General features: G+C 44.2%; 1 protein-coding gene across 4 annotated transcripts in view; it reads right to left on the bottom strand.

Moving 5' to 3' along the window:
- LOC143279742 (sushi, von Willebrand factor type A, EGF and pentraxin domain-containing protein 1-like) overlaps positions 1–25620 on the bottom strand; it is a 93648-nt gene that overhangs the window by 59908 nt on the left and 8120 nt on the right. For 3 of the 4 annotated variants that reach the window (XM_076583869.1, XM_076583868.1, XM_076583870.1), the window contains 11 exons: positions 23708–23995; positions 18566–18821; positions 17179–17358; positions 16342–16503; positions 10981–11160; positions 9497–9676; positions 5827–6024; positions 4429–4677; positions 2930–3166; positions 921–1112; positions 306–430 (listed from right to left, as the gene is read on the bottom strand). In XM_076583869.1, coding sequence (XP_076439984.1) covers positions 306–430; positions 921–1112; positions 2930–3166; positions 4429–4677; positions 5827–6024; positions 9497–9676; positions 10981–11160; positions 16342–16503; positions 17179–17358; positions 18566–18821; positions 23708–23995 — 2247 coding nt within the window. Of the gene's footprint in view, positions 1–305; positions 431–920; positions 1113–2929; positions 3167–4428; positions 4678–5826; positions 6025–9496; positions 9677–10940; positions 10955–10980; positions 11161–16341; positions 16504–17178; positions 17359–18565; positions 18822–23707; positions 23996–25620 lie in introns of those variants that run through there. The other variant, XM_076583871.1, reaches the window with a different exon arrangement.

Raw genomic sequence — 25620 nt, 5'->3', positions numbered from 1 at the left:
TCCCGTGTGCAGCATGCACTTAGCGCACGTAAAAGAACTCACGGCAACAAAAGGGTTGTTCCTGGCAAAATTCTGTAGAAAAATCCACTTCAATAGGAAAAACAAATAAAAAAAAACTGCACACAGGAAAAAATACAAAAAATAGGTGGCGCTGTAGTATGGCGACGCGCTCTCCCTGGGGAGAGCAGCCCGAATTTCACACAGAGAAATCTGTTGTGATAAAAAGAAATACAAATACAAATACAAACAACAACGCTGAAAAATCATATCTCGAGACTGCCGTGCAATCTACACAAGCGACGAACCTTGTCATTGACCTTGGCCTCGATGTTCTGCTCCACGCGGTTGAGGAACTTGTGCTCTGCGCATGACAGGTCTCCAGTCAATGTAATGGAGGCTGGTTGCAGAACCTCGTTGGAAATATGCTGGGCTGCACGGTAAATACATTTCATATGTAATTCGCATGTGTAACCACCGACTGCTCTTGAGAACAGACCATTTCATGTTCACAGGTCACATAAGCAAACTGAGTTTAGTCGTTAATATTTCGTCATCGTAAAATCGCTGCGTGCAAATATCACAAATGGCCGGCATTGGTGATGGATCTTTCTCTGTCTCTCTCTCAAATTATCATTTCGAACTTCTTTTCCGTTTGGACCTGAAGGCTGGATGTAAAAAAAAAAAAAGCCTGCATGCTTATTCAACTTCCCCCATTGCACAAATTCGTTATCATGATCTCCCTATCTTTCCTTCTCTCTCTCCCTTCCTCCCTCACTCACCCCCTGTCTCTCTCGCACCTCTCCCGCCTTCCCTCCCTCCCCATTCCTCTCTCCCTCCCACCCTCCCTCTCTCCCCTCTCTCCCTCCCACCCTCTCTCTCCCCCCTCTCTGCCCCCCACCCCCCTCTCTCTGTGTCTTTACCAGCACAGTCAGGGAAGGGGAGGTGATCGGCAGGGGTCCAGACGTTGTCATAGGCACAGAAGTACTCGGGGGGTGGAGGGGTGACGAAGGCGTATCCTGGACGACAGGACAGCACGCAGTGTACCCCCTCCTCACTCTCCCGACACTGGCGTTCCCCGTTCACTGGGGGGTCCGGATACTGACAGGGGTGGGCTGAAAACACGAAGGAATCTATTCAAATTAATACTGAACAAGTAACTGATACATAAGTACAAGGCGCTGTCAACAATAAATGAATTCTATTCGAGATAGTCGAGACAGCAGTTGTCTACTCTGCTGTTCTGATGCTCCTCTTTAAGAACAACAACAACAAAAAAATATTTTAAAAAAATAAAAAAAGGACAGTGGACATGGACCCACATAAGGTAAATACAACATTCATTATTGCAGTAAATAAAATGTTTGCTGTTTGTATAAAGAATGTTGTGCATACGTTTAAAGAATTTCCTGCTGTAATTCTGATGTGATTGTTTATTCTTCATTTTCTTGTGATTCTTCTGCGATAACAACTATCGTGTGTATTATGAATCAGCTGGTATGATGTTGATGTAAAACAATCAAAATCAATAAACGATAAGTGTTAACAAGAAAAACGAGGTACCTCTTAGCCACTGTCTAAACCTCTACCTCAAGCCTCCAACACTGTTGGACTGTTACATGTATAAAACTCCATATAGATCCACCTCATCTCCAACATTCTATTGCACTGTAACAAATAATTATAAACCTCCATCTCAAGCGTCCACAGCACTCTGTTGCACTGTAACAAGTATAAACCTCCACCTAAAGCCTCCACAACACTCTGTTGCACTGTAACAAGCATAAACCTCCACCTAAAGCCTTCAACACTATCGCACTGCAACAAGTATAACAATCCATATAGACCCATCCTAAGCCTCCAAAACTATTGCAATATAACAAGTATAAACGTCCATATAGATCCATCTTCAGTATCCAACACTTCATTGCACTGTAACAAATACTAGCATCCACCTAAAGCCTCCACAACACTCTGTTGCGCAGTAACCAGTATAAACCTCCACCTAAAGCCTCCACAACACTCTGTTGCACTGTAACAAGCATAAACCTCCACCTAAAGCCTCCACAACACTCTGTTGCGCTGTAACAAGCATAAACCTCCACCTAAAGCCTCCACAACACTAACACTCTGTTGCACTGTAACAAGCATAAACCTCCACCTAAAGCCTCCACAACACTAACACTCTGTTGCACTGTAACAAGCATAAACCTCCACCTAAAGCCTCCACAACACTCTGTTGCACTGTAACAAGCATAAACCTCCACCTAAAGCCTCCACAACACTGTTGCACTGTAACAAGCATAAACCTCCACCTAAAGCCTCCACAACACTCTGTTGCGCTGTAACAAGCATAAACCTCCACCTAAAGCCTCCACAACACTAACACTCTGTTGCACTGTAACAAGCATAAACCTCCACCTAAAGCCTCCACAACACTCTGTTGCGCAGTAACCAGTATAAACCTCCACCTAAAGCCTCCACAACACTCTGTTGCACTGTAACAAGTATAAACCTCCACCTAAAGCCTCCACAACACTCTGTTGCACTGTAACAAGTATAAACCTCCACCTAAAGCCTCCACAACACTCTGTTGCACTGTAACAAGCATAAACCTCCACCTAAAGACTAACACTCTGTTGCACTGTAGCAAGCATAAACCTCCACTTAAAGCCTCCACAACACTCTGTTGCACTGTAACAAGTATAAACCTCCACCTAAAGCCTCCACAACACTCTGTTGCACTGTAACAAGCATAAACCTCCACCTAAAGCCTCCACAACACTCTGTTGCGCTGTAACAAGTATAAACCTCCACCTAAAACCTCCAACACCCTGTTGCACTGTAACAAGTATAAACCTCCACCTAAAGCCTCCAACACCTGTTGCACTGTAACAAGTATAACCCTCCACCTAAAGCCTCCAACACTCACGTGACACCACCACCTGCAGGACACAGGTGTTGTTGTTGCCGATGCTGTCGGTGGCCGTGTAGGTGACGGTGGTCTTCCCCTGGGGGAACAACCCTGGACTGTTGCTGGCCGACACCTCCACGGGCAGCCCCGAGTTGTCGCTGAAGATAGGCTCCTCCCACGTCACGTTGCCATAGCTACCCGACGACACCACCGGGTCCGGAGAAAAGCACTTGTCCACCCTCGGCGGAGTCTCGTCTGGAAGTTTGTACGAGTGGTGACAGAACAGAATAGAATAGAATAGAATAGAATAGAATATGTCTTTATTACCAAGTGTACCGGGGTCACAAGGAATATTGGGGGGGGGGGATAGAGTACATAACAAGATACGAGCATAAATCGAAAATCATGCACAAACACAGATACAGTAGAAATGAGAAAACATACAAGTGCATATCAATATAAAAACTTGTGCATGTTCACACATGCACGCACTGCACACACGGAACAGAAGCTGCATATTACATATGGATGGGGCTGATGACTAATCTTCAGGTAGATGGTTGTTGATTGCACAATTCTATTTACCATACTGGATTTGTTCGAGAGACAGGGCATTGACTGCTTTGGGGGAAAAGCTATTGGCGAAACGATTGGTTTTCGTCCGTATACTTCTGTACCGTCGACCAGAGGGCAGCATCTCGAAAATCAAAAAAGCTGGATGTGATTCGTCCTGGCTGATTGATTTTGCTTTTTTGAGTAGCCGCTTATAATATATGTCTTCTAGAGATGGTAGATCAGCCCCGGTAATCTTGGTGGCAGTTTTTACGATGATGGTGATGACAAGAAACGGAAGGGAATTTATTATTTTGTAAACAGGGTAATTAGATATGCAAAAGTACAAGTTTTTTTCTTCTTCCACCCAGCCCTGTCATGATGAAGATTATGATGACAACTGTAGTAACGATGATTGTTATAATGATAACATGTCTCTGATGAGTAAGTTACTTCGTCGTGTCAAAGCGACCTAAGCTGCTAGAGAACTAGCATACAATCATAAGAATTTTCTGACTTGAGTACAACATTGATAACTGACGGCAACTGTCATGTAAATTTCACACACAGAGAGGTGGGTGGAAAAAGAGAACGAAAGATAGCGAGAGCGAGAGAGTGAGATTCAGATTCATATTCAGATGATTTAAGGCCACAGCCCCATATGAACAAAGGGCGATAACAGGATTTTGCAAATGTCACTATGACTGTTAGCGTCTGCTCTACTGCTTTTGCATCCTCGTAACTTAATATAAAGACATTAAAACAATAACGTCTCTCTATATAGACATCATACTAGGTTACGAGAGAGAGAGAGAGAGAGAGAGAGAGAGAGAGAGAGAGAGAATGGCGGTTTATTCGGAATCTGAGATAGAGAGACATGGCCGCATTGGAAGAAAGAAAGAAATGAAAAGGAAGAAAGAAAGAAAGGCAAATAAACATGTGCAACAAGGTTCACTTCAGCTTACCCACAACCAGAATGTAGAACTTGCACTTGGCCACGTTTTCAGACAAGTCCTCAGCACGGTAAGTGACTACAGTGAAGCCGATGGGGAAGTGTGCAGGGGGAACCACTGCGGGGTCTGACGTCAACACAGGGATGAAGCCAGAGTTATCTACCGCCACCGGAACTGCCCACGTCACTTCCGTTGTGACGTTTTCCGGGTCGGCATTAATCTCAATGTTTTCTGGACACTGTATGAATGGAGGCGTTTCGTCTGAAAAAAAGAGAGAAAACGTTACAAGATGTGCTCAATATGAAAAGCTTGAGTAAAATGGCTTGACCAGTATGGGACGCGTGAACAAGTTATGATCAACAATGGGAAGCGTGAGTAAGATGTCGAAAGATTACAAACACACATTGTTCGTCAGTTATATTTTGGATAGTAAATGAACTTCATGAATGCATGTTCCTTGTCCATGGATTTCTTGGAACAGCTCTCTTCCTCACACCCTCCCCCTCCCCTCCAATTCTCTTTGTCTTTCTCAGTGTTATTTTTTTTCTCTCCGCGGATGTGTGCATCCGTGTGTGTGGGCGAAAGCGTGAGCGCATGCGTTTGCATGCATGTACGTGTTCCTAAGCGCGTGCATGTGTGTATGTACGTGCGCACATGCATCTGTCCACATGTTGCACATTAGTTTTATGCGTAGGTCATTGTACTCCTTTGTTTTTAAGGTGATGTGGTGTCGTGTATATGGATCAGGTTGGACACATTCTCAAAACTGAAACTCTTAACCTGTGAACGTGCTGGTACTTGTTTGGGTGCGCGTGTGCATGCATGCACATTGGCGATGGTATATATATCACCACACGATCACACTTTATCTGTACGTATGCACTGGTGCAAGCATACGCCGATATGATTGTTCTTTCGTTTGGCGAGCAGGTGTAAAATGGCATGTCATGGCGGGTAAACACGATGGGTAACTTTGAACAATAAATTGCACGGCGGGTGGTAGTTGTAAAACTGCACGTCGGGTTCGGAAAAAACGTGAACAGAGGCTCACGTGCACACACGCGTGTTGTGTGTGTCTCTGCATGAATGTGTGTGTGCATGTATGTATGTGCGCGCGCGCGCGCGCGCATATGTGTGTGTGTGTTGTCATGCACATGTGTGTGAATGTGTGGGTGCATGCACGTGTGTGTGTGTGAGTGTGTGTGTGTGCGCGCGCGTGCGATTATATGCGTGTGTATGTGTGAGCGTGCGTACACGCGAGTGTGTGCGTGCATGCATGCAGGTAGTCGGGTAGATATAAACTGGCACAGGCAGGGGCGGATAAAAAAAAAAAAAAAAAAATCCCAACAACACACACACACACACACACACACACACACACACACACACCTCTGTAAAACGGTAACCTACCGACGCACTGGTTGGGCTCCCTGGATACGGAGGACCAGGTGCCGTCCGGGGTGCACTGCTTGGCGGCAGGCCCGCGGAGCTTGTAGCCCCGCACGCAGGACAGCTGGCACGTGGTGCCGAAGGGCACCTCCCCATCTGTACACAGCGCCGGCTGGATGGACCCGTCCCGGATCTCTGGTATCGGTGGGCACGTGATTTCTGGAATGGTGAAACAGTAACTGTTAATACGAGAAAGAGAGTGAGATGTGTGTGTGTGTGTGTGTGTGGGGTGAGGGGGGGGGGTGAGGGGGGGGAATGAAGACCGACAAAAACAGAGAGAATGAGACGGAGACAGGGAGGGAGAGACCTAGACAAAGATAAAGAGACAGAGTACACAGATAGATATACGGAGAAACAGACACAGAGACACAAAGAGACAGAGAAAGACAGAGAGAGACAGAGAGAGGCAGAGACACAGGGGATAAACACACACACGCACCCCCCATCCCCACACACCCCACCTCCCCTACACACACATACACACACACACCCCTACACACACCAAAACACACACACACACACACACACACAGAGAAACTTCCAACAATCACTTGGAAACTACCAGCACAGCACGTGCAAAACGGAAATTTCAATAAAAAATCATTTCACAATACAAACACCATCACTCAGCAGTAAGCACATGAAAACATTAACGCACTGTTGTTTATTTGTATAAGATTTTGACGAATGCTTTCAACTGTTGCTGTTTGTTTGTGTAAGATTTTGACGAATGCCTTTATCGTTAAAACTGGACTCGAATCAATAATGTGAAAAACCAGTTTTGTCGTGATTGTTTATTGTTTTGTTGTTTTATTTGGGGATGAATCATTATAGTATACACACACGCGCGCGCGCGCGCGCACTACACCACACCACGTGCATGCACACACAACTACATCAAACGCGCGTGCATGTGCGCCTCCGCTGTGGTACAGTGCTGAAACCGCTGAACATCTCTCCAGCACACAAATCACCACACAGCACACACGTACATCACCCACCACACCCATCCATCCACCAACCATCCAATCAACCTCGCATCCACCAACCATCCAATCACCCACCCACCACCACCACATTGTACACACACGGGTGCCTTTTTATTTATGTTCCCGTGCTAAAAACTGTGGAATCTTCCTTTCTCTACCTATAAATATAGACTAACCCCCCGCCCCCCCCCCCCCCCCCCCCCCCCCCCCGCCCCAAGTGCCAACAATGCCTGGGGACAGAAATAGACAGCGCCTGTGCCAACCTGTACCAGATGTGTACACCGACACCGAACCTGCTCCACCTGACAAAGTTCTATTCAGACCCACAGGAAATGGCAGTCACTTTCTGTCCCACTTACAAACTGTTCTTCGTGTGTATCACTGCTTTTTGTGCATTTTGCCAACATTAACATCCGGCTGTTTTATCTTCTATTTTGTTACTTTTTTATTTTTTGAAATTTTTTTGTGATGCTGGTAGTGGAGGTGAGGTGGAAGGTGGTGGGGGGTGTTTCCGTGTGGAAACATAAATAAGGAAGCGCTTAAATTTTGCATGCACCAATATTGCCACTGGGTGGAAGGGTAATTTAGTTATGGTGCGCCGCCGTCCCGTCTTAATAGCAACACATCCACGCCGCACGCTCAAAATGATCCCAGTACACCGCAACACAAAGGCTCTCATTTGCCTTGTTTCTTGAAGTTAATAATCTGACTCAGCAGACTACCGCAGAGTACTAGGATTACCGCAGGATATCAGGATTTCCACATGATACCAATACCACAGAATACAAGGATTACCGCAGGATATCAGGATTTCCACATGATACCAATACCACAGAATACAAGGATTACCGCAGGATATCAGGATTTCCACATGATACCAATACCACAGAATACAAGGATTACCGCAGGATATCAGGATTTCCACATGGTACCAATACCACGGAATACAAGGATTACCGCAGGATATCAGGATTTCCACAAGATACCAATACCACAGAATACAAGGATTACCGCAGGATATCAGGATTTCCACATGATACCAATACCACAGAATACAAGGATTACCACAGGATATCAGGATTTCCACATGATACCAATACCACAGAATACAAGGATTACCGCAGGATATCAGGATTTCAACATGATACCAATACCACAGAATACAAGGATTACCGCAGGATATCAGGATTTCCACATGATACCAATACCACAGAATACAAGGATTACCGCAGGATATCAGGATTTCCACATGATGCCAAAGCAGCGCAGGATACCAGTTGTGCAGGATACCAGTATCAGGACAGGATACCAGTATCAGCAGAGGATACCAGCATTTACAGGATACCAGTATCAGCAGAGGATACCAGCATTAGCACAGGATACGAGTATCAGTCCATGTTACCATTATCGGCACAGGCTATCAATATCAGCACAGGGTACCAGCTTTAGTATAGGATACAAGTATCAGCACTGGTTACCAGTATGAGCACAGAATACCAGTATAAGCACAGGATAACAGTATTAGCACAGGATACCAGTATCAGCATAGGATACCAGTATCAGCACAAGGTACCAATACCAGGACAGGATACCACCTTTACCATAGGATACCAGTATCAGCACAGGTTACTGGTATCAGTGCAAGGTTCCAGTATTAACACAGGACAGTAGTATCAGCGCAGGGCACCAGCATCAACACAGGGTACCAGCTTTAGTATGGGATACCAGTATCAGCACAGGGTACCAGCTTTAGTATGGGATACCAGTATCAGCACAGGGTACCAGCTTTAGTATGGGATACCAGTATCAGCACCGGGTACCAGCATTATCACAGGATACCACAGCACAGGATACTAGTATCAGTACAGGATACCAGTACTAACACACGGTCAGTGTAGGGTACCAACATTAGTATAGAATACCAGTATCAGGACAGGATACCAGTATCAGCACAGGATACCAGCATTAGCACATTACATCAGCATCAGCATAAGATACCAGTATCATTACAGGATACCAGTACTAAAACAGGATAGCAGTATCAGCACAAGATACCAGCTTTAGCAAAGGATACAAGTATCAACACAAGATACCAGTATCAGTATAGGATACCAGCATCAGCACAAGGTACCAATATCAGCACACGGTACCACCTTTAGCAAAGGATACCCGTATCAGCACAGGATAACAGCATTAGCACAGAATACCAGTATCAGCACAGGATACCAGTATCAGCGCAGGTTACGTGGTATCAGTGCAAAGTAGTAGTATTAACACAGGAGAGCAGTATCAGCACAGAATATCAGTACAGAGTACTAGTGATCAGCGCAGGGTACCAACATTACCTGTATTAACACAGGATATATGCGCTGGCAGAGGATACCACTCTTACCACAAGACACTGGAGATTCCACAGGATGTCATCACAGGATAGCAGTATCAGCACAGAATATCAGTACAGAGTACTAGTGATCAGCGCAGGGTACCAACATCGGCACAGATTAACACAGGATATATGCGCTGGCAGAGGATACCACTCTCACCACAAGACACCGGAGATTCCACAGGATGTCATCACAGGATAGCAGTATCAGCACGGGGCACCAGTCCTCTACTAACTAACAGCAACCTTACAGCCTTACCCCGACACCGGGCGGCGATGCCAGTCCAGAAGGCGATGGCCAGACAGGAGCGCTTCCGGGACCCCAGAAGCTGGTACCCGGCCTGGCACGTGAAGCGACACACAGTCGGGAACCGAAAGTCGTCGGTCGTGCACACCATGTGACCATTCTTGGGGGCCGGCAGGGCAGGGCACGTCTTCACTGGGGAATTGAAATCAGTCAGTCAATCAAGTGAGGGGACAAGTAATCAATCGATCAGATCAGTCTAGCTCAGTCGTCAGCACATACATCTCGTTTTTCATAAACTTCGCCATTGTTGTTGTTTTTGTTTTATTCAAACTTTGCTATTGTATTTTCGGCAATACATACAAAAGGTTTGTTCAGACTTGATCATATTTTCGGTTCACGTATGTGAGCAACATATGAACTCAAACACTGATACAAAAACCAGGGTTAAGCCCTATTTTAGCGTCCAAAATTCAGGGACCTATTTTACAAGCAATTTTTGTACACAGATGAAACGATATTACCATTAGTAGATGTCGCAACCCATTTTCAATGGGGTTTTTTTAAAACTCTATTTTGAAGGTTATTTTACTCCCTTTTGATGCGGATTCAGTCAATAAACTAACGGGCCGTCATCTTGTTCTTGCCGCTTTTGGCCCCGCAAATCATGAAAAGGTAAACAAAAATCACGGCGGCTTGAGACGTGTGTCGGTTCAGGTACATGTTACGGGTCATTTCGCGTCGTATTATGCCTAATTCTTGATTTGAAGGGTCGATTACACTCAACATGTCATTTCTCATGTTTCTCCATTGCAAAACACACGACGATTTTCGTTTAACCCTTTCACCGCCAGTCAATTTAGAGTGCAAAATTCCTTTGTGCTATAAACACAGAAACTATGGTGTCTAGGAATAGCTGAGGATTCCCCCTGTAATGTGTAGAAAATATGACCCATCCTACCATCGAACATAAAGAGCAGTAGGTTCATGGATAACAGACCCATGATCTGGACACCCTTCAGCGACATGGGTCCTCTACCTAGCTGCTCCATAAATGCGAGTTTGGCAGTGAAAGGGTTAAATAGGTCCCAGATATTAGGACGCTAAAATAGGACATTGCCCCAAAACTGGAGCGTTGCTTTAATGAAAATCCTGGTTATTTTGACCAGAGAGTAAATGTGAGCTGACTACGTTAGTGATTCTTTGCATGTGTTATTGTGTCTTTCACCACGTAACCAGGGCGATGTTTCATTAATTTCTTTCATTTATCCGTAACTCATTTCATCCCACTTTCCGTGCACGGGTTTTTTCAACCTACCAGATAGTATGGTCACTGTAAGTGATTGCGAGAACAATATCAGTTCCCTTTCATATTTTGTGTTTGTTACATGAAATATGTAACATTTTTATTTACCCTGGGGTTTCCGGATAAACAGAAATTATGTCCTGTCTGACCTAAAGACACACTTGGTATCCTGCTTATTTTCTGTCTTACTTACAGACACACTTGGTATCCTGCCCGGACCAGGATCCATCTTCCTGGCAGATCCTCAGCCCAGATCCGCGAAGCTCGTAACCAGGCCGACAGCGAAGGCCGCAAGCAGCGTTGAAGACGTTGTTGCACTCGTTGTTGACGAAGTAGCCATTTTCTGGTTCCTTCAGCTCCGGACAGCGGAACACTGCAAGGGGAGATAATTGAAAACTCGTAACAACAAAACGACGCGAGCTGTGATACTTCACAGCATCCGGTTTCCAGACAGGTTATACAGGAACTGATCGACCCTGACATTTGGCATGCCCAGTATAAGCAGGGTTCTAACTGTGGTGGCGCCTTCTCACAAGGAAGTGCAGAATCTGCGTGACCATGTTTCGGGGAAGTTGGTTGCTGACAGCATTTTGTTGACATTACTGTCTGTTCACTGTGAAACCTACACGAGGAAAAAGAATTAGAACATCAAAAAAGAAACAAACGGAAAACAAACACCTGATGCTTTCATCTTTGCTCTTCAAATTAAGACAAAGCCACATTGCGCTAAGATTTTCTGGGTTTTTTTTTCTGTACTGTTTATTTACCTCTGGGCAGACTGCAGGCAAGTAGCAAGCAGCAAGGGTTCGAGACTGTGCGCCCCTGTTTTTCTATAAGGAGCAGGCGGGGAGTTTATCAGTCTGTTTCTCTGTACCCCATTTTTACCTCCATGTAACTGGTGGGAAGTGATAAATAGCACTGACGGGAACGGAAGAGCCTTGTTTACTTTAAAGAACAAGATATACTAGAAACGACTCTTTATATATTCGCTTCAATGGTTGGCTGACTCATTAATTAGCTGATTGATTGATTGATAGAATGGTTGAATGATCGACTGACTGATTTAATGACGGATTGGTCCTCGGCAGTGTCTCACACACACACACACACACACACGTCTGCACTTGCCCCCCCCCCCACCTCCTCCCAACCTCCCCCACGGCAGGCTCATCTCGCCCCAGACGTGTCAGTCATGGATACCACCGAAGACAGGTACAGGCGTACCTCTCAGCAGCTAATTTGCTCACAGCGGCCAAGACTGAAGGAAAGTGCAGTGCAGTACAATTAGCCCCGGCAATCCTGCCTTCTGCTTGCCTGCTGCCTGCCTGCCGCCTTGACACGCAATGTGCATTACCCACTTCCTCATTCCGACCTTAACCACCCCTACCCTTCTCCAGTTTTGCCATTCCCCACCGCCTCACCTCCCGTCACTTACCTATTCCCCTTCGTGGAAGAGTGCTGAGTGCTTCGTTGATGGAAAAGCCTGTCAAGTCCCATCCTAGTTCTGCTACGCCTTAACTAAGCAAAGGAGAAGGGAATGAAACTTTTTCTAATTAATGGTCAGATCATCATTCCCACCGCGCCGGTTGATAAAACATTACGATTAAAAAAAAGTGTAGTAGGATGTTTCTTCCTTTTCAAGATTCATTCTTTATTTTCGAAGACGCGCGCGCGCACACCCACATACACACACACACACGCGCGCGCGCGCACACACACACACACACACACGCACGCACACACCACACACACACGCACATACACATACAACACACATGCACGCACACACACACACGCACAACACAAGACACGCACGCGCACACACACACACACACAACACTCGCACACACACGCACACACACACACACACACACAGCCCACACGCACACACTCACACACACACACACACACACACACACACACACACACACACAAGATGCAGCTGAAAGCATGAAAAACGAATACGGGGTATTTACTGCGGGGCCTGTGGGGTCTGTTCCAGGACTGTTATCCGTTTACAGACCAGGTGTGAGTCTGGCTCAACCACCCGCTATCCCCAATCCCTCTACTTGTGCAGACTGATGCCCGGACGTGTTGGTTTATATCACAAGGAAAAACCTGGAAATTCCGAAAACAACAACAACAACAAAACGCTCACTGATTCCGGTTTGACGAAAAAAACGCAGAAAAGGAGACGGAGAGACAGAGGCAGAGACAGAGAGAGAGATGAAGAGCGCAAAGAGAGCGAGAGCGAGAGACAGAGACAGACACAGAGAGAGACAGTGACAGAGAGAGAGAAAGAGAGCAAAGAGAGAGAGACAGAGAATAATTTCTGTTTAGCAGAGGGGCGTGGTGGGTGGAGAGGGGAGGGGAAAGGGGTGAGATAAAGCAGGATGTCCCGAAATCTTACATTCACGTTATCACCAGCATTAACTCTCTCCATACGAACGGCGAAAGAGACGACGTTAACAGCGTTTCATCCCAATTACCATTATCAAAACATTGCAAGCGGAACGCTCTTATACTGAAGAGGTGAATGTTGACAAAGAATACCACAGTTCTGACGACGGAAGCTAAAGGTTGGGTCATTCAGACACCCACTGGACATCAGAGGGGTCTGTGTAGAGGAGAAGAGAGGACTGGCCGTACTGAGCGAGTTAAACTGGTTTTCTGAGTTACCGTTGGAGGTTAATTATTCATATCCACAAGCTAACTTGCCAACTAAAGACCTAATGAATAAACTAATCGTCAAACTACCAAAGAGACAAGTAACTTTACGAAATTGGTAAACGAGTTTTTGAAAATATTTCACTGGTTTTCTCTGTTTCAACATAAAAACAAACAAACGATACAACAATACTCTGTGTGTGTGTGTGTGTGTGTGTGTGTGTGTGTGTGTGTGATGTGTTGTGCATGCATGCGCGCGCGTGTGTTCCCGAGTGCATGTCTACACGCACATTTGTGGAGGGGGGGGGTGGGAGAGATGAATGTGCGCGTGAGTATGTGTGTATGCGAACGAATGAGCGCGCGCAAGCACGTGTGCTAATGTGTGTGTTTGAAGCCACGTCCAGTGCGGCAGCCTGAACAGTTAATAGTTTGGTTTGCAGACGTCTTTGAATCCCCCCCCCCGCCCCCCCACACACACCCAACCACTTAAGTGAAGAATTTTCTTTGAGCGAATGTTTGTCTGGTCTGTGTCCATAGGTGAAGGGCAGCTCTCTTCACTTCCACTTAACCCGTTCAGAGCAATGATGTTTCCTTTCTACTCTCTGTCAGTGACTGCCAGAGTCTATAAGCATCCCCCCAACACTTATATCCTGGTCTTCTGCTCCACGTTCACTGTTGTCTCTCAGCCTTACCCCCCCCCCTCTCTCTCTCTCTTGAAAATGAAATTTATTCAATTCAATTATCTCTCTCTCTCTCTTGTTTTTTTGTTTTTTGTTTTTGTTTGTTTTTTGCTCCTAGAACTATCTAAATGGCGTTATTTCTATTAATGCTTTTTGTAACATGTGCATGCTTATTTTAGCCTCATTTTTTGGTGTGCTTTTTGTTTGTTTGTTTGTTTTTCATTTTTATTTTTATTAGTTTTATTTTTTTCTTTCATTTCATTTTATTCATTGATTGATCATTATCTTGGGCTACGTTAATTTTCATTTTTTTGTACTCTCTCTGTCTCTTTCTCTATCTATCTGTCGCCTTATATCTCTCACCTCTTATTCTCCTCTATTAAGTGTTGTAAATGTCAAATTACCATTCATGTGTCCATGACTATAATATGCATGCTGTACTGTTATAATTATTCCCCCTTTGTATATGTTACTGTTTCCCCTTCGAGGGCTTTTGTTTATATCGATAATGATGAAGGAGGAGGATGACGATGACGACGACAATGTTGCTTTGGAGGTCAATTTTGGTTTGGGATTGCGTGACAAGGCTGTACTCTACGCTTCCTGTCATAATGATATCCCGGCGTTAACCAGGCCCGAGAGATACAGACACTTGCAGTGTTGGTCAGGTAATTAGAGCAACATACCCAAAGACGCATCCTGGAAGTGGATGACACTAGACTGTGTGGTCCCAGTCTCCCCATTTAAGACCACAGCACACTCAACTCTGGGTAGGAACCGGCCACGGGCCGAAAAACCCACCTCCGCTGGGATTCGAACCCGCGTCCTCCTAGCCGTCAGTCCGCGACGCTAACCACTTCGCCACGGCGGCTGGTGCCATTTCGTTCTTTACTGCCCTGATTTCCGACTGCCTTGTATTCAACACCTTTGTGTAAAATACAGAGGCATATAAAGAAAGGCAGGTAGTGTTCATATCTACGATGAAAAAAAAAAAATCGCAGTGAAATGGAATACTCAGCTAAATACACACGTCTCATTGCGATGTTTTAATGAAACGAAGTTGAAGTAATAAGTCAAGGAACGTTAAAATACTAAATGTAGAGCAGTGCAGTAACCGTCGTGATTTTAAGCAAGATGAAGGTACTGCAGTTTATTGAGATTCAGAACTTTCGGTTTCGGTTAGTTTTTGGTTTCATACCAAATACGCTGAGCCCGTTTGTATTTTGCTTTATTTCGTCTGTGCATCGTGCATAAGGTATATCCAGGAAAAAAAAGGCACTGACTGATTGATTAATATGGATACCTATATAGCGCCTGTCTTCGGTCGGAGACCAAGCTCAAAGCGCTTTACCAACACGGTGTCATTTGCACAGCAGGCTGCCTACTGGGTAGAGCCGACTGACGGCTCCCGCTGGGCACTTATTATTTGATCTGGGTGCGTGTACACACAATGGGGGTTCAGGCACTAGCAGGTCTGCACATATGTTGACCTGGGAGATCGAAAAAATATCCACCCTTTACCCACCAGGCGGTGTCACCGAGATTCGAACCCGGAACCCTCAGATTAAAAGTCCAACGCTTTGACCATTCGGCTATTGCTCCCGTCAATGGCTGTTCAGGCTTGGTTGAATAAACGCGAATTTTATTTGTACTTTTCTTCTCCTGTTGACGAATGTGTGTATGTCAAGGGAAATCTATCTGAACACACACACACACACACACACACACACACACACACACACCACATCATCAATCATGCATCCAGTACCAGCTCAAGGCATACATGAGGACTCAAACGCACTTACACACACACACACACACACACACACACACACACACACACACACACACTCATACATACACTAATACACACTACACTCGTGAAATAAAATTCGTTTAGTTACGCTTCCTTCCGTCTAATAGTCTGCCTCCACCCCCTCCCACCTCACCCCAAACACCCACACACAGACCACTCAAATTTTTTCAGTACAAACAATCCACAAATAGCACCATACCGCCTACAAAACCCTCGCCACCGCCTCCTTCACAAGTGAAGAACAGACAACAATGATCACCCCGATGCGATTCTCGACACGCGTGTGCACACACACACACACACACACACACACACACACACACACACACGTAAGCACACACACACACATGCACACACACACAACACACACTGTCGAGATTCCTGCCATTACCCGTGCACTCTGACGAGTTGAAGTTCCTGAAACCTCGTTTGCATTTGCACTCGTGCACGAGCGTGGCTCCCGGTGAGGTCTCCTGGTTCTCATCCGGGCACGGGGTGCACGCGGACACGTCACCAGATCCTGTGTGGTTCTTGTAGGTCCCGGATGGACAGGCTGTCAGTAAGGGAAGAACAGAAATCAGTATGGTGATGGTGAGGTCACGGAAAGATGAGTGTATGCAGAAAGGACCAGATGGACACAGAGTAGGAAAGATAGAGTAAGAGAAATAAGGTAAAGAAGCAATCACGATAAACACACACTGACCCACCAAAGTTTGCGCATCCACCCATAAAACGGCACACAAATATGCGCGCATGCATGCAAACAAACACGCATGTATGTGTGCAGGTACACACACACACACACACACACACACACACACACACACACACAGAAAAGAGAAAAAACCAAAACAAACACTAATTCAACGCCGTGACTTTCGTGTTAAAACAGAGACAAAGACTGGGAAATAAATTGTGTCAATACTATTTTCCATAATGAATAATCGTTTCGCACATTCTCATTACCGCGTCAGTGTACTCATACACGTTTGCGCGTGCACATACGCATACACATTCTTCCATCCTCATACAAGAAAAGGCGTAAGCACATACTCAAACAGACACACTACCGACAACAAGAACACACAGACAGACACGTGTACACACACACACACACACACACACACACACACACACACACACAAACTCATTCATTCTACACTCGCACATGCACAGCCGGGCCTTTACACTCACAGCTAACCCGAGCAGACAAACAGAAACACCTTACGTTTGCAACCATCTTTCCCCAATCCGTTTCCATAGTAACCAGGTTTGCACAGACACTCGTATGTTCCTGTGTGAGTTCCGCACATGCACGTGGAGTTGTCATGGCAGCAGTAGCTGTCGCTCTCACACAACCGGCTGCACTTTTTGGGTGTCTGAGGCACATATGTTCCAGAATGAAGATCTGAAAAGATCACAACCAGTCCGCCCATCAGTGTACTCATCCTTCCATCCACCTGTCCATCCATCAACCAACCTACCAACCAAATAACGAACCCGTTAACTAACCCAATCCATCAACCAACCAATCAAACATCTTATCAGTCAACCAATGGACCATACGGGAAAGCAAGTAAGTAACGAATGAATGAGGGAACAAATAAACAAATAAATATACGAGCGAACAAACGAATGAATGAATGGATCAATCAACCAAAGGACAAACGATTGTTTGTTTTTTTGTGTTTTTTTTCGGTGAGCGAGTAACATGTAATGATGTATTATTAGTAGAATCGAGCCAAGATCACCGAAGGATAGAAGTGACATGTTCATACAACAAATAAAAATTCATTCTGGACTTGGTCAAAAAAAAAAAAAAGAAAAAAAAAAGCAAGAAAAAAAAAGCACCATGGTCTAAAGCACCTTGCATAATATTTACCTCAGTAACACCTGAAACTGGTTTTGAACGAGTCCATTCCTGAATACGATTTCTAGGTATGTATCAAAACGTAGAGTTCAGAAAACCCAGGACATCAATTAGCCATGTACCTAGCAAGTCAACTGACGACCTAACTGACTGTCATGCTTTCTAAGTCTGAAGGTATGGCTGTATGGAGGGAGGAATTACAGTGTGGGTTATATTTATATACGTAGAAAAAATACTTCTTATATGAAGATATAAAACAGACGTGAAAGTGAAGCCTCAAACTCAAACTTTACAAAGCTGTTCACAACGTAACAGGTTTCACTGCGGGGCTCAGAGGCTACTTTCACGTCCATCCATTCCTCAGTTCCCTTTGTCTTTCGGTCCTCTACATCCTCCACCGCACACACACACACACACACACACACACACGGAGTTGTTTTGCTTGTCAGTTTAACGACTTCTCTTTTACGAAGTCCTTTCAGTAATTTCCTGTAATTATGATTGTAATTAAATTTTTTTTTAAAATTTCACCCTCATTTGCCCAGTTTCCCCCAACCCTCAATTCATTCATATCTCTCACCCCTTCTAACCGATAATACTCAAATGCATTCATAAATACTTTAACAAAATGTCTTCAATCACCGATATGTGTGACGGGACATTAAACAAAATTCCTCCTCCACACACACGCACACACACACACACACACGCACAAACACACACACACACACACACACACACACACCGGAATGTAAAGCCCTTCTGGCCAAAGCCTCGAACTCCTCAAAGCTGTCCAGGACGTAGCAGGTCTCTTTGCGGGGCTCAGAGGCCATCTCCCACAGCTCACGCACGTTCCCGTTGCGGATGCCGAAAGTGAAGATCTTGACACCCTTCTGTCGGAGTCGTCGGGCCTCGGGTCGCGGGTCGCCGCCGTTGGAAAAACCGTCGGTGATGAGAAAGACGGCTTTGACGGCGTCTGGTCTGGCTGCCCTCAGCACTTTCTGGGAAGAAAGAAATTCAGCTGTCGAAGTCAGGTCACGTCCAAGAACTTTGATTTATTTATCTCACTGTGGAGAATCGCATGACAAACACTTGACGAATAAAATAAATACACAGAAAGAATCTAACTGGCATCACGCAAGCAGATGCATTAAGATTCATGCACCTAAAATGATTATCAGTCAAAATAATTATAATGACACTATTACTACTAAAAATAGTTATAATGATAATAATTATATTATTATTATTATTATTAAACATTGGATTCCTCATATGGACACATATCACTCTTACATTAGGATTTACACAGTTCATATTTTGCGTTGTTATCAAGTCCGTGGTTGTTATGTGATGTGATGCGATGGGACGTGACGTGACGTGACATGACGTGATACAAAGTGACGTGATACGACGTGACATGATGCGATGTGACGCGCTATGACGTGACGTGATGCCATATGACGTGGCGTGATGTGACGTGACATTACGTGTCATGAGGTGACGTGACGTGACGTGACGTGACGTGTCGCGTTGCACTGCGTTGCTTTGTGTGTTGACGTATGCAATGTGTCCGACACTACACAAGTGCATGAATTCCCCATCTCCACAAAGACACACGACTGCAAGCCAGCAATGCTCTTCCCCGTCCACGTGCACAGGTACATAAGTAGTGTGGAGGTGGAGAAAACCGAGTGGTTAATTGAGGATCAAAACCAGAAATTCAACTGAACTCTGTGTGCCTTTTGGTTTACCTGTGCTCTAGCTGAAAGGAAGTGTGGTGCAACTTTGGCATGAACCTGCGTGCTTTGCAGGTGCGAATGTTACAGCACTCCCAGCATCACAAGGATTTGTTTTTTGTGTTGTGTTGTTCTGTGTTGTATTGTACAGCATTGGGTTTTGAATTGCATCGCATTGCACTGAACGGTCTTCTGTTGAAATGTGTTTGTTAGCTCTGTGTTATATCACCGCGTGTGCGATGGATTGTGTGTGTACCGCACTGTATTGTGTGATTTTATTTTGCAGCGGGATTCTCTGGAAAAGAAGCTGCTGCAACCCCACACGCCAACGCAGGCACTCGCACCTGCAAGCCCATTAAATACGTGCTTCTTGTTATCCTAAAATGGGATGACAGGATATAAACAATCTTTATTGTTTATTGTTCACACAGACACACACATACACACACACGCGCGCGCACAGAGAGAGAAGCTTGTTTAGAGACGGTTTAAAATAACCACAAATCCAAGGCAGTGTAATGTCTTTGTAAGCGGAAACTTCTGTGCACTGTATTTACACAATCCTGCGTTCAAGAGATGTAACCGTGATAGAATCTAGTTCCTGCGAAGATGTTTATTCTTCACGCATTTACAGACGGCTGCGGTGGCGGCAATAAATAAACAATAGATAAAAATCTGACCCAGTGGGTTATAAATAGGTGAAAGGGGGTGTATATCTTTCAGGCATTGTTGATTTTCGCTGAACACAAACAACTGAATAGCAGAATACTCAATATACTCACGCATACTCACACACCACCACCACCACTACCCCACACACACACATCACCACCACCACCCCAACACACCTCTCCACTCTTTCATCTCACTTTATTTTTTCTGCCAAAAACCCAGGACACATATTCTTGCTCATACAAACGCTCTCCTCTCCGTCTCTCCACCTTTGGTCACATCTCGCCCCTTTCTGTCTCTCACACAGATACATACCAATTATCAGGGGGAAAAAAATCCTGTTCTCTCAAATTTGAGTATTGAAAAAGGATGGAGAGAAGGGAGGAGGGGGTGATGGTGGGTGTCAGGGTGGATGGGAAGACAGAGACAGATAAAATGAGAAAGAGAGAGATTGAGAGAGAGAGAGAGATTGAGAGATTAAGATATATATATATATATATATATATATTATATATATATATATATATATATATAATAATAGATAATAATAATGGTATTTATATAGCGCTGAATCTTGTGTAGAGACAAATCAAAGCGCTTTCGCACCAGTCATTCACACGCAATATATATATATATATATATATATATATATATATATATAGAGAGAGAGAGAGAGAGAGAGAGAGAGAGAGAGAGATTATTATACATATATATATATATATATATATATATATATATAGAGAGAGAGAGAGAGAGAGAGAGAGAGAGAATAACAAAGAGACAAAGAGGGTGAAAAAAGAGAGACAGCTATCGAGATGACCTGGAGTGAAAACTGAAAATGTCAATGGCGGTTGGAAAGCCAGGAAAAAGCGGGGCAAAGGAAACAAGGATGGAAGGAGAGAAGAAATAGAAGAAAAAAAACAACTAAAGGATACATAACTTTAGGATTTGTTAGTACTCCACATTAGTGGTTTACAGTAAAGAATCATCATACGCACGCACGCACCCTGACATACCACCGCACACACCACACCACACCACACATGCACGAAACGCCACATAAACAAAAGCATGCATGCCACATGATAAAATAAAATAAAATAAAATAAAATAAAATAAACAAAATAAAATAAAATAAACAAAATAAAATAAAATGAAATAAAACAAAACAACATAAAATATAATAAAACAGACGCGCGCAGGCACACACATACATACCTGACACATTTCCCCAGTGGCTTACTTCCAAGGTCGTTTGGGTTGGGGGTTTTTTAATTGAAATCAGGCAACATTTTTTCATTGCACCTTTTTTCAACAGAAGGCTCCAACAATTTTGGCACTCACAGCTGCTGAGTCTGCGTTTGAGTGTATGTTTGCACAGCTGTTTGTGTCTGTTGGAAACGGGTGTTTCAGAAATTATTTCTCCGCTATCGGAAGTCTGATCTTTGGGAGAAAATTCGCATTAAAAGGAGACAGGCGTGCTCGGGAGAAGACTGTTTTTATGCAACATTTGCGCAAGCAATAGGCCTAGAGTCTGGGTTCTGAACATTCATTTTATTCTTAAAATGTCTGTACTACAACTACTAGTAGCCTACTACTACTGATAATAATGACAATAATAATGATGATGATAATAAGAATAATGATGATGATGATTACATTTCTTGGCTATGCTTAACACCCGAAATGATTCAGCAGGGCTTTTAGATTCTTCATATATATTGAAAAAAAAACCCCTTCCACTCCAGGTTAACTTTAGTTGATTTCTGAAACTGACCAAAAGAAATAAAATCAAACCAAACACTTTATGGGTGTCACTCTCACAAATTATATGTCATCAAATAAATTGCAAAGAAGATATATTACTTTCTCCGATTCACAAAAAAGTTGACGGTGATTGTTTCTTTTTACCTTGTGAACACGAACTGAGATTTGTCGCAGGCCGAAGCATGCAAAATTTCATTTTCTGTTGTTGTCGATTTAAGTCGCATTGTAATTCATAGATAGTCGTGGGCCTGGTAGATTTTTGCTTGGCCTTCCGTCTCTGCTTCTCTTGTTAAAATAATTAAAACAATAAAGTATTCTGTTTTCCACTGTCTGTGTTCTCAGCACACGGCAAACTGTCGTCTGCTTCGTCGACAAACATAGATTGTCGAGGAGGTGAAGGACGGTCCGTAGGACGCATGCGCCTAAATATGACAACTCAGTTAACTCAGACGCATGTGGACTCTGTGTGTGTGTGTGTGTGTGTGTGTGTGAGGGAGGGAGGAGAAAGAGAGACAGATAGATAAGGACAAGAGACATGGAGATGGTGATCCTTAGACTGATGTTTACCATAGGTCTTGTGTCCATAAAGTTAAGTAAACCCAAAGCCCAATCAGTCAAGATCCTTAATTATGATAATAATAATAATAATAATAATAATAATAATAATAACAATAATAATGATAATAATAACTATCATTGTCACCATCATCATCATCATCATTATTATCGTTACGTGTTTTTTATAACGTGCTCTTCCCTTAGCACAGGGGTACTGAGCGCTATACCTAACATTTTACATCAATATGGGGGGGGGGGGGGAATTGTTACAAAAACTAGCTTTACAGGGCACTAAAATCAAAACTTACAAACAAGACAATAGAAATGTATCAATGACAACACGCACACACATATGCACGCACACACACACACCCACGCACACACACACACACACACACACACACACACACACACACACACACACAGAGGAAAAGTACGGAACGACCACAGTCGAGTTGGCATCGTTCACGCAATGCAGATTGAAACAGCGTCTGCTCTCTGCTTCTTCTTCTTCTTCTTCTTCTTCTTCTTCTCTCTCTCTCTCTCTCTCTCTCTCTCTCTCTCTCTCTCTCTCTCTCTCTCTCACACACACACACTCTGTGTGCAGGAAAGATTGAAAGAATATCCCATGCCTAAAATCTTAATCCAAGAATAAAAGTGTTTTTGAGTTCTGAGTTCTGTGTCTGTCTGTCTCTCTGTCTCTCTGTTTCTGCTTTTCCCTCTCTGTGTGTCTCTGTCCCTCTCGCTCTCTGCCTCTCTCTTCTCTCTCACCCCCCTCTCTCTCTCTTTTCTCTCTCTATCTGTCTCACTCTGTCTGTCATTCTGTTTGTGTCTGTGTGCCTCTCTCCCTGTCTCTCTCGAAATACGTCAAAGATTCTACTTTGTTACCCCTGCTCCATCCCAACCTTTCCCCTACGCCATTAGCGCTTAGCATGTGTATTGTGGCCAAAGGCCGATGTACATTAAACTTTTGAGTTATCTGTCTCTGTCCCTCTGTCTGTCTGTCTGTCTGTCTCTGTCTCTCTCTGTCTGTCTCTGCCTCTGTCTCTCTCTCTCTCTCTCCACCTTCACCCCCCTTCAGTGACGTTTAAATGATTAAAGAAGCGAGTTTTCAGGCGGCACATCACATCACATCACATCACATCACTCACCTTTGCCTCCAGGAAGGCGCCCAGGGTGTAGGTCCCTCCCCCGACGTACTTGATCCTGGGGATCTCGTCCTGGAGCAGGGAGCACTTGTGGTTGTCCCGGTGGGGTCGCGTGAGGTGGTCCACCTGCCGCACCACCTTCTCGCGCGAGGAGAACGTGATGACGGCCACGCGCGTGCTGTTGACGTCCACCGTGAAGTCGGCCAGCAGCTTGCGCACGAACTTGATCTCCTCCTGGAAATCGATGCCGCCCACGCTCGCCGAGCTGTCCACCAGGAACACCAGGTCCACCTGTTTGACGACAGGGAAGAGTTTTACTACTACTACTACTACTACTACTACTACTAACAATAATAACCATAATAAGAAGATGATGAAGAAGAAGAAGGAGGAGGAGGAGAAGAAGAACAGGAAGAACAAGAAGAAGAAGAACAACAACAACAATGAGAAGAAGGAGGAGGAGGAGGATGAGAAGAAGAACAAGAAGAACGGGAAGAACAAGAACAAAACAAGAACAAGAACAAAAAGAAGAAGAACAACAACAACAACGAGAAGAAGAAGAGAAAAAAGAAAAAAGAAAAAGAAAAAAAGAATGGCACTCATACAGCGATATTCATGATGATAATAATAAAAAGAAGATGAAGAAGTAGAAGAAGAAGGAGAAGAACAACAACAATAGAAGAAGAAGACGAAGAACGTGAAGAAGAGGAACAGTACCAAGAAGAATAGCACTAACACAGCTCTTTCGGTCCTCTAAAAGCGTTCACAATAACGTCAGTCAGGCACTCACACAAGCACACGCACAGACAAACACGCATGGGAGAAATAGATGTCGATTTGCAGAATGTAGATATGGAGTGGAGTGTATCAATTATGAAGAGTGCTTGAAAAGGATTTTTGTTTTACGTTTGTTTTAAAGGATTGTGTGAAGAGCTGTAACAGACTTAAAAAGACTGTAAAATCCAAGTTTGTACTACTAAAACATTGCAAGGTCTTCCGACGTGTTTCTCCCTGTTTCAGTTTCAGCTTCAGCAAAGACACGTCATTGTTTTTCCTTCCATGCAAGTGCAAACGATAAATTGGGTAACGCCCCTTTCGCTTTGGGCTCAAAACGAGCAGCTGCGGTGATGAACTGTACTTAGTGTGAGACTGGGTGTGCTGCGCTCGAGCCGTGTTTATGAAAATATGAGCTACACACACACACACACACACACACAGAGTTCCTTTGTGCGACGCGCACTTAACGCACGTAAAAGAACCCCGCGACAAACAACAAAAGGCTTTGGCCCCAGCAAATTTGTGCAGGAAAATCCACGTGGATGATAAATCAAAATGTTTAATATACTTTCAGAGAGGAAAAACAACAACAAAAGAAACAAATAAATCAAAATGTTTAATATACTAGCAGAGAGGAAAAAAACAACAAAAGAAACAAACAAAAACAAAATCAGAACAAAAACATGTGGGCGGTGCTGCATTGTGGCACGAGCTCTCCTCAGGGAGAGCCGCCCAGATTTAATACAGAGAAATCTGTTGTGACTAAAAAAAGTAACACAATACAATACAATACAATACAATACAATACAATACAATACAATACAATACAATACAATACAATACAAAGCAGTGCAGCGCAATGCAATGCAAAACAATGCAATGCAATAAATGTAATGCAAAGCAGTACAGTGCAATACAATACAGTAACAGAATACAATACAATACAACAGAATACAATACAGTACAATACAAAAAGGTGCAGCGGGCGCAAAGCGAAAACCTGTGTGGAAACGTAAGGAAGGGTGTGGGAGGCACAGTCAGTCACACTGTCAGGGAGCGGAAGTTAGCGTGTTTCCTGTTGTCTTCATTCGTTTTGCCAACTCACTTTAGATTTTGACTTTGTTGTTGTTGTTGTTGTT

Source organism: Babylonia areolata, chromosome 3 (genome assembly GCF_041734735.1).
Source record: "Babylonia areolata isolate BAREFJ2019XMU chromosome 3, ASM4173473v1, whole genome shotgun sequence".
Classification (NCBI taxonomy): domain Eukaryota; kingdom Metazoa; phylum Mollusca; class Gastropoda; order Neogastropoda; family Buccinidae; genus Babylonia; species Babylonia areolata.
This window is presented reverse-complemented; position numbering and strand designations above follow the sequence as displayed.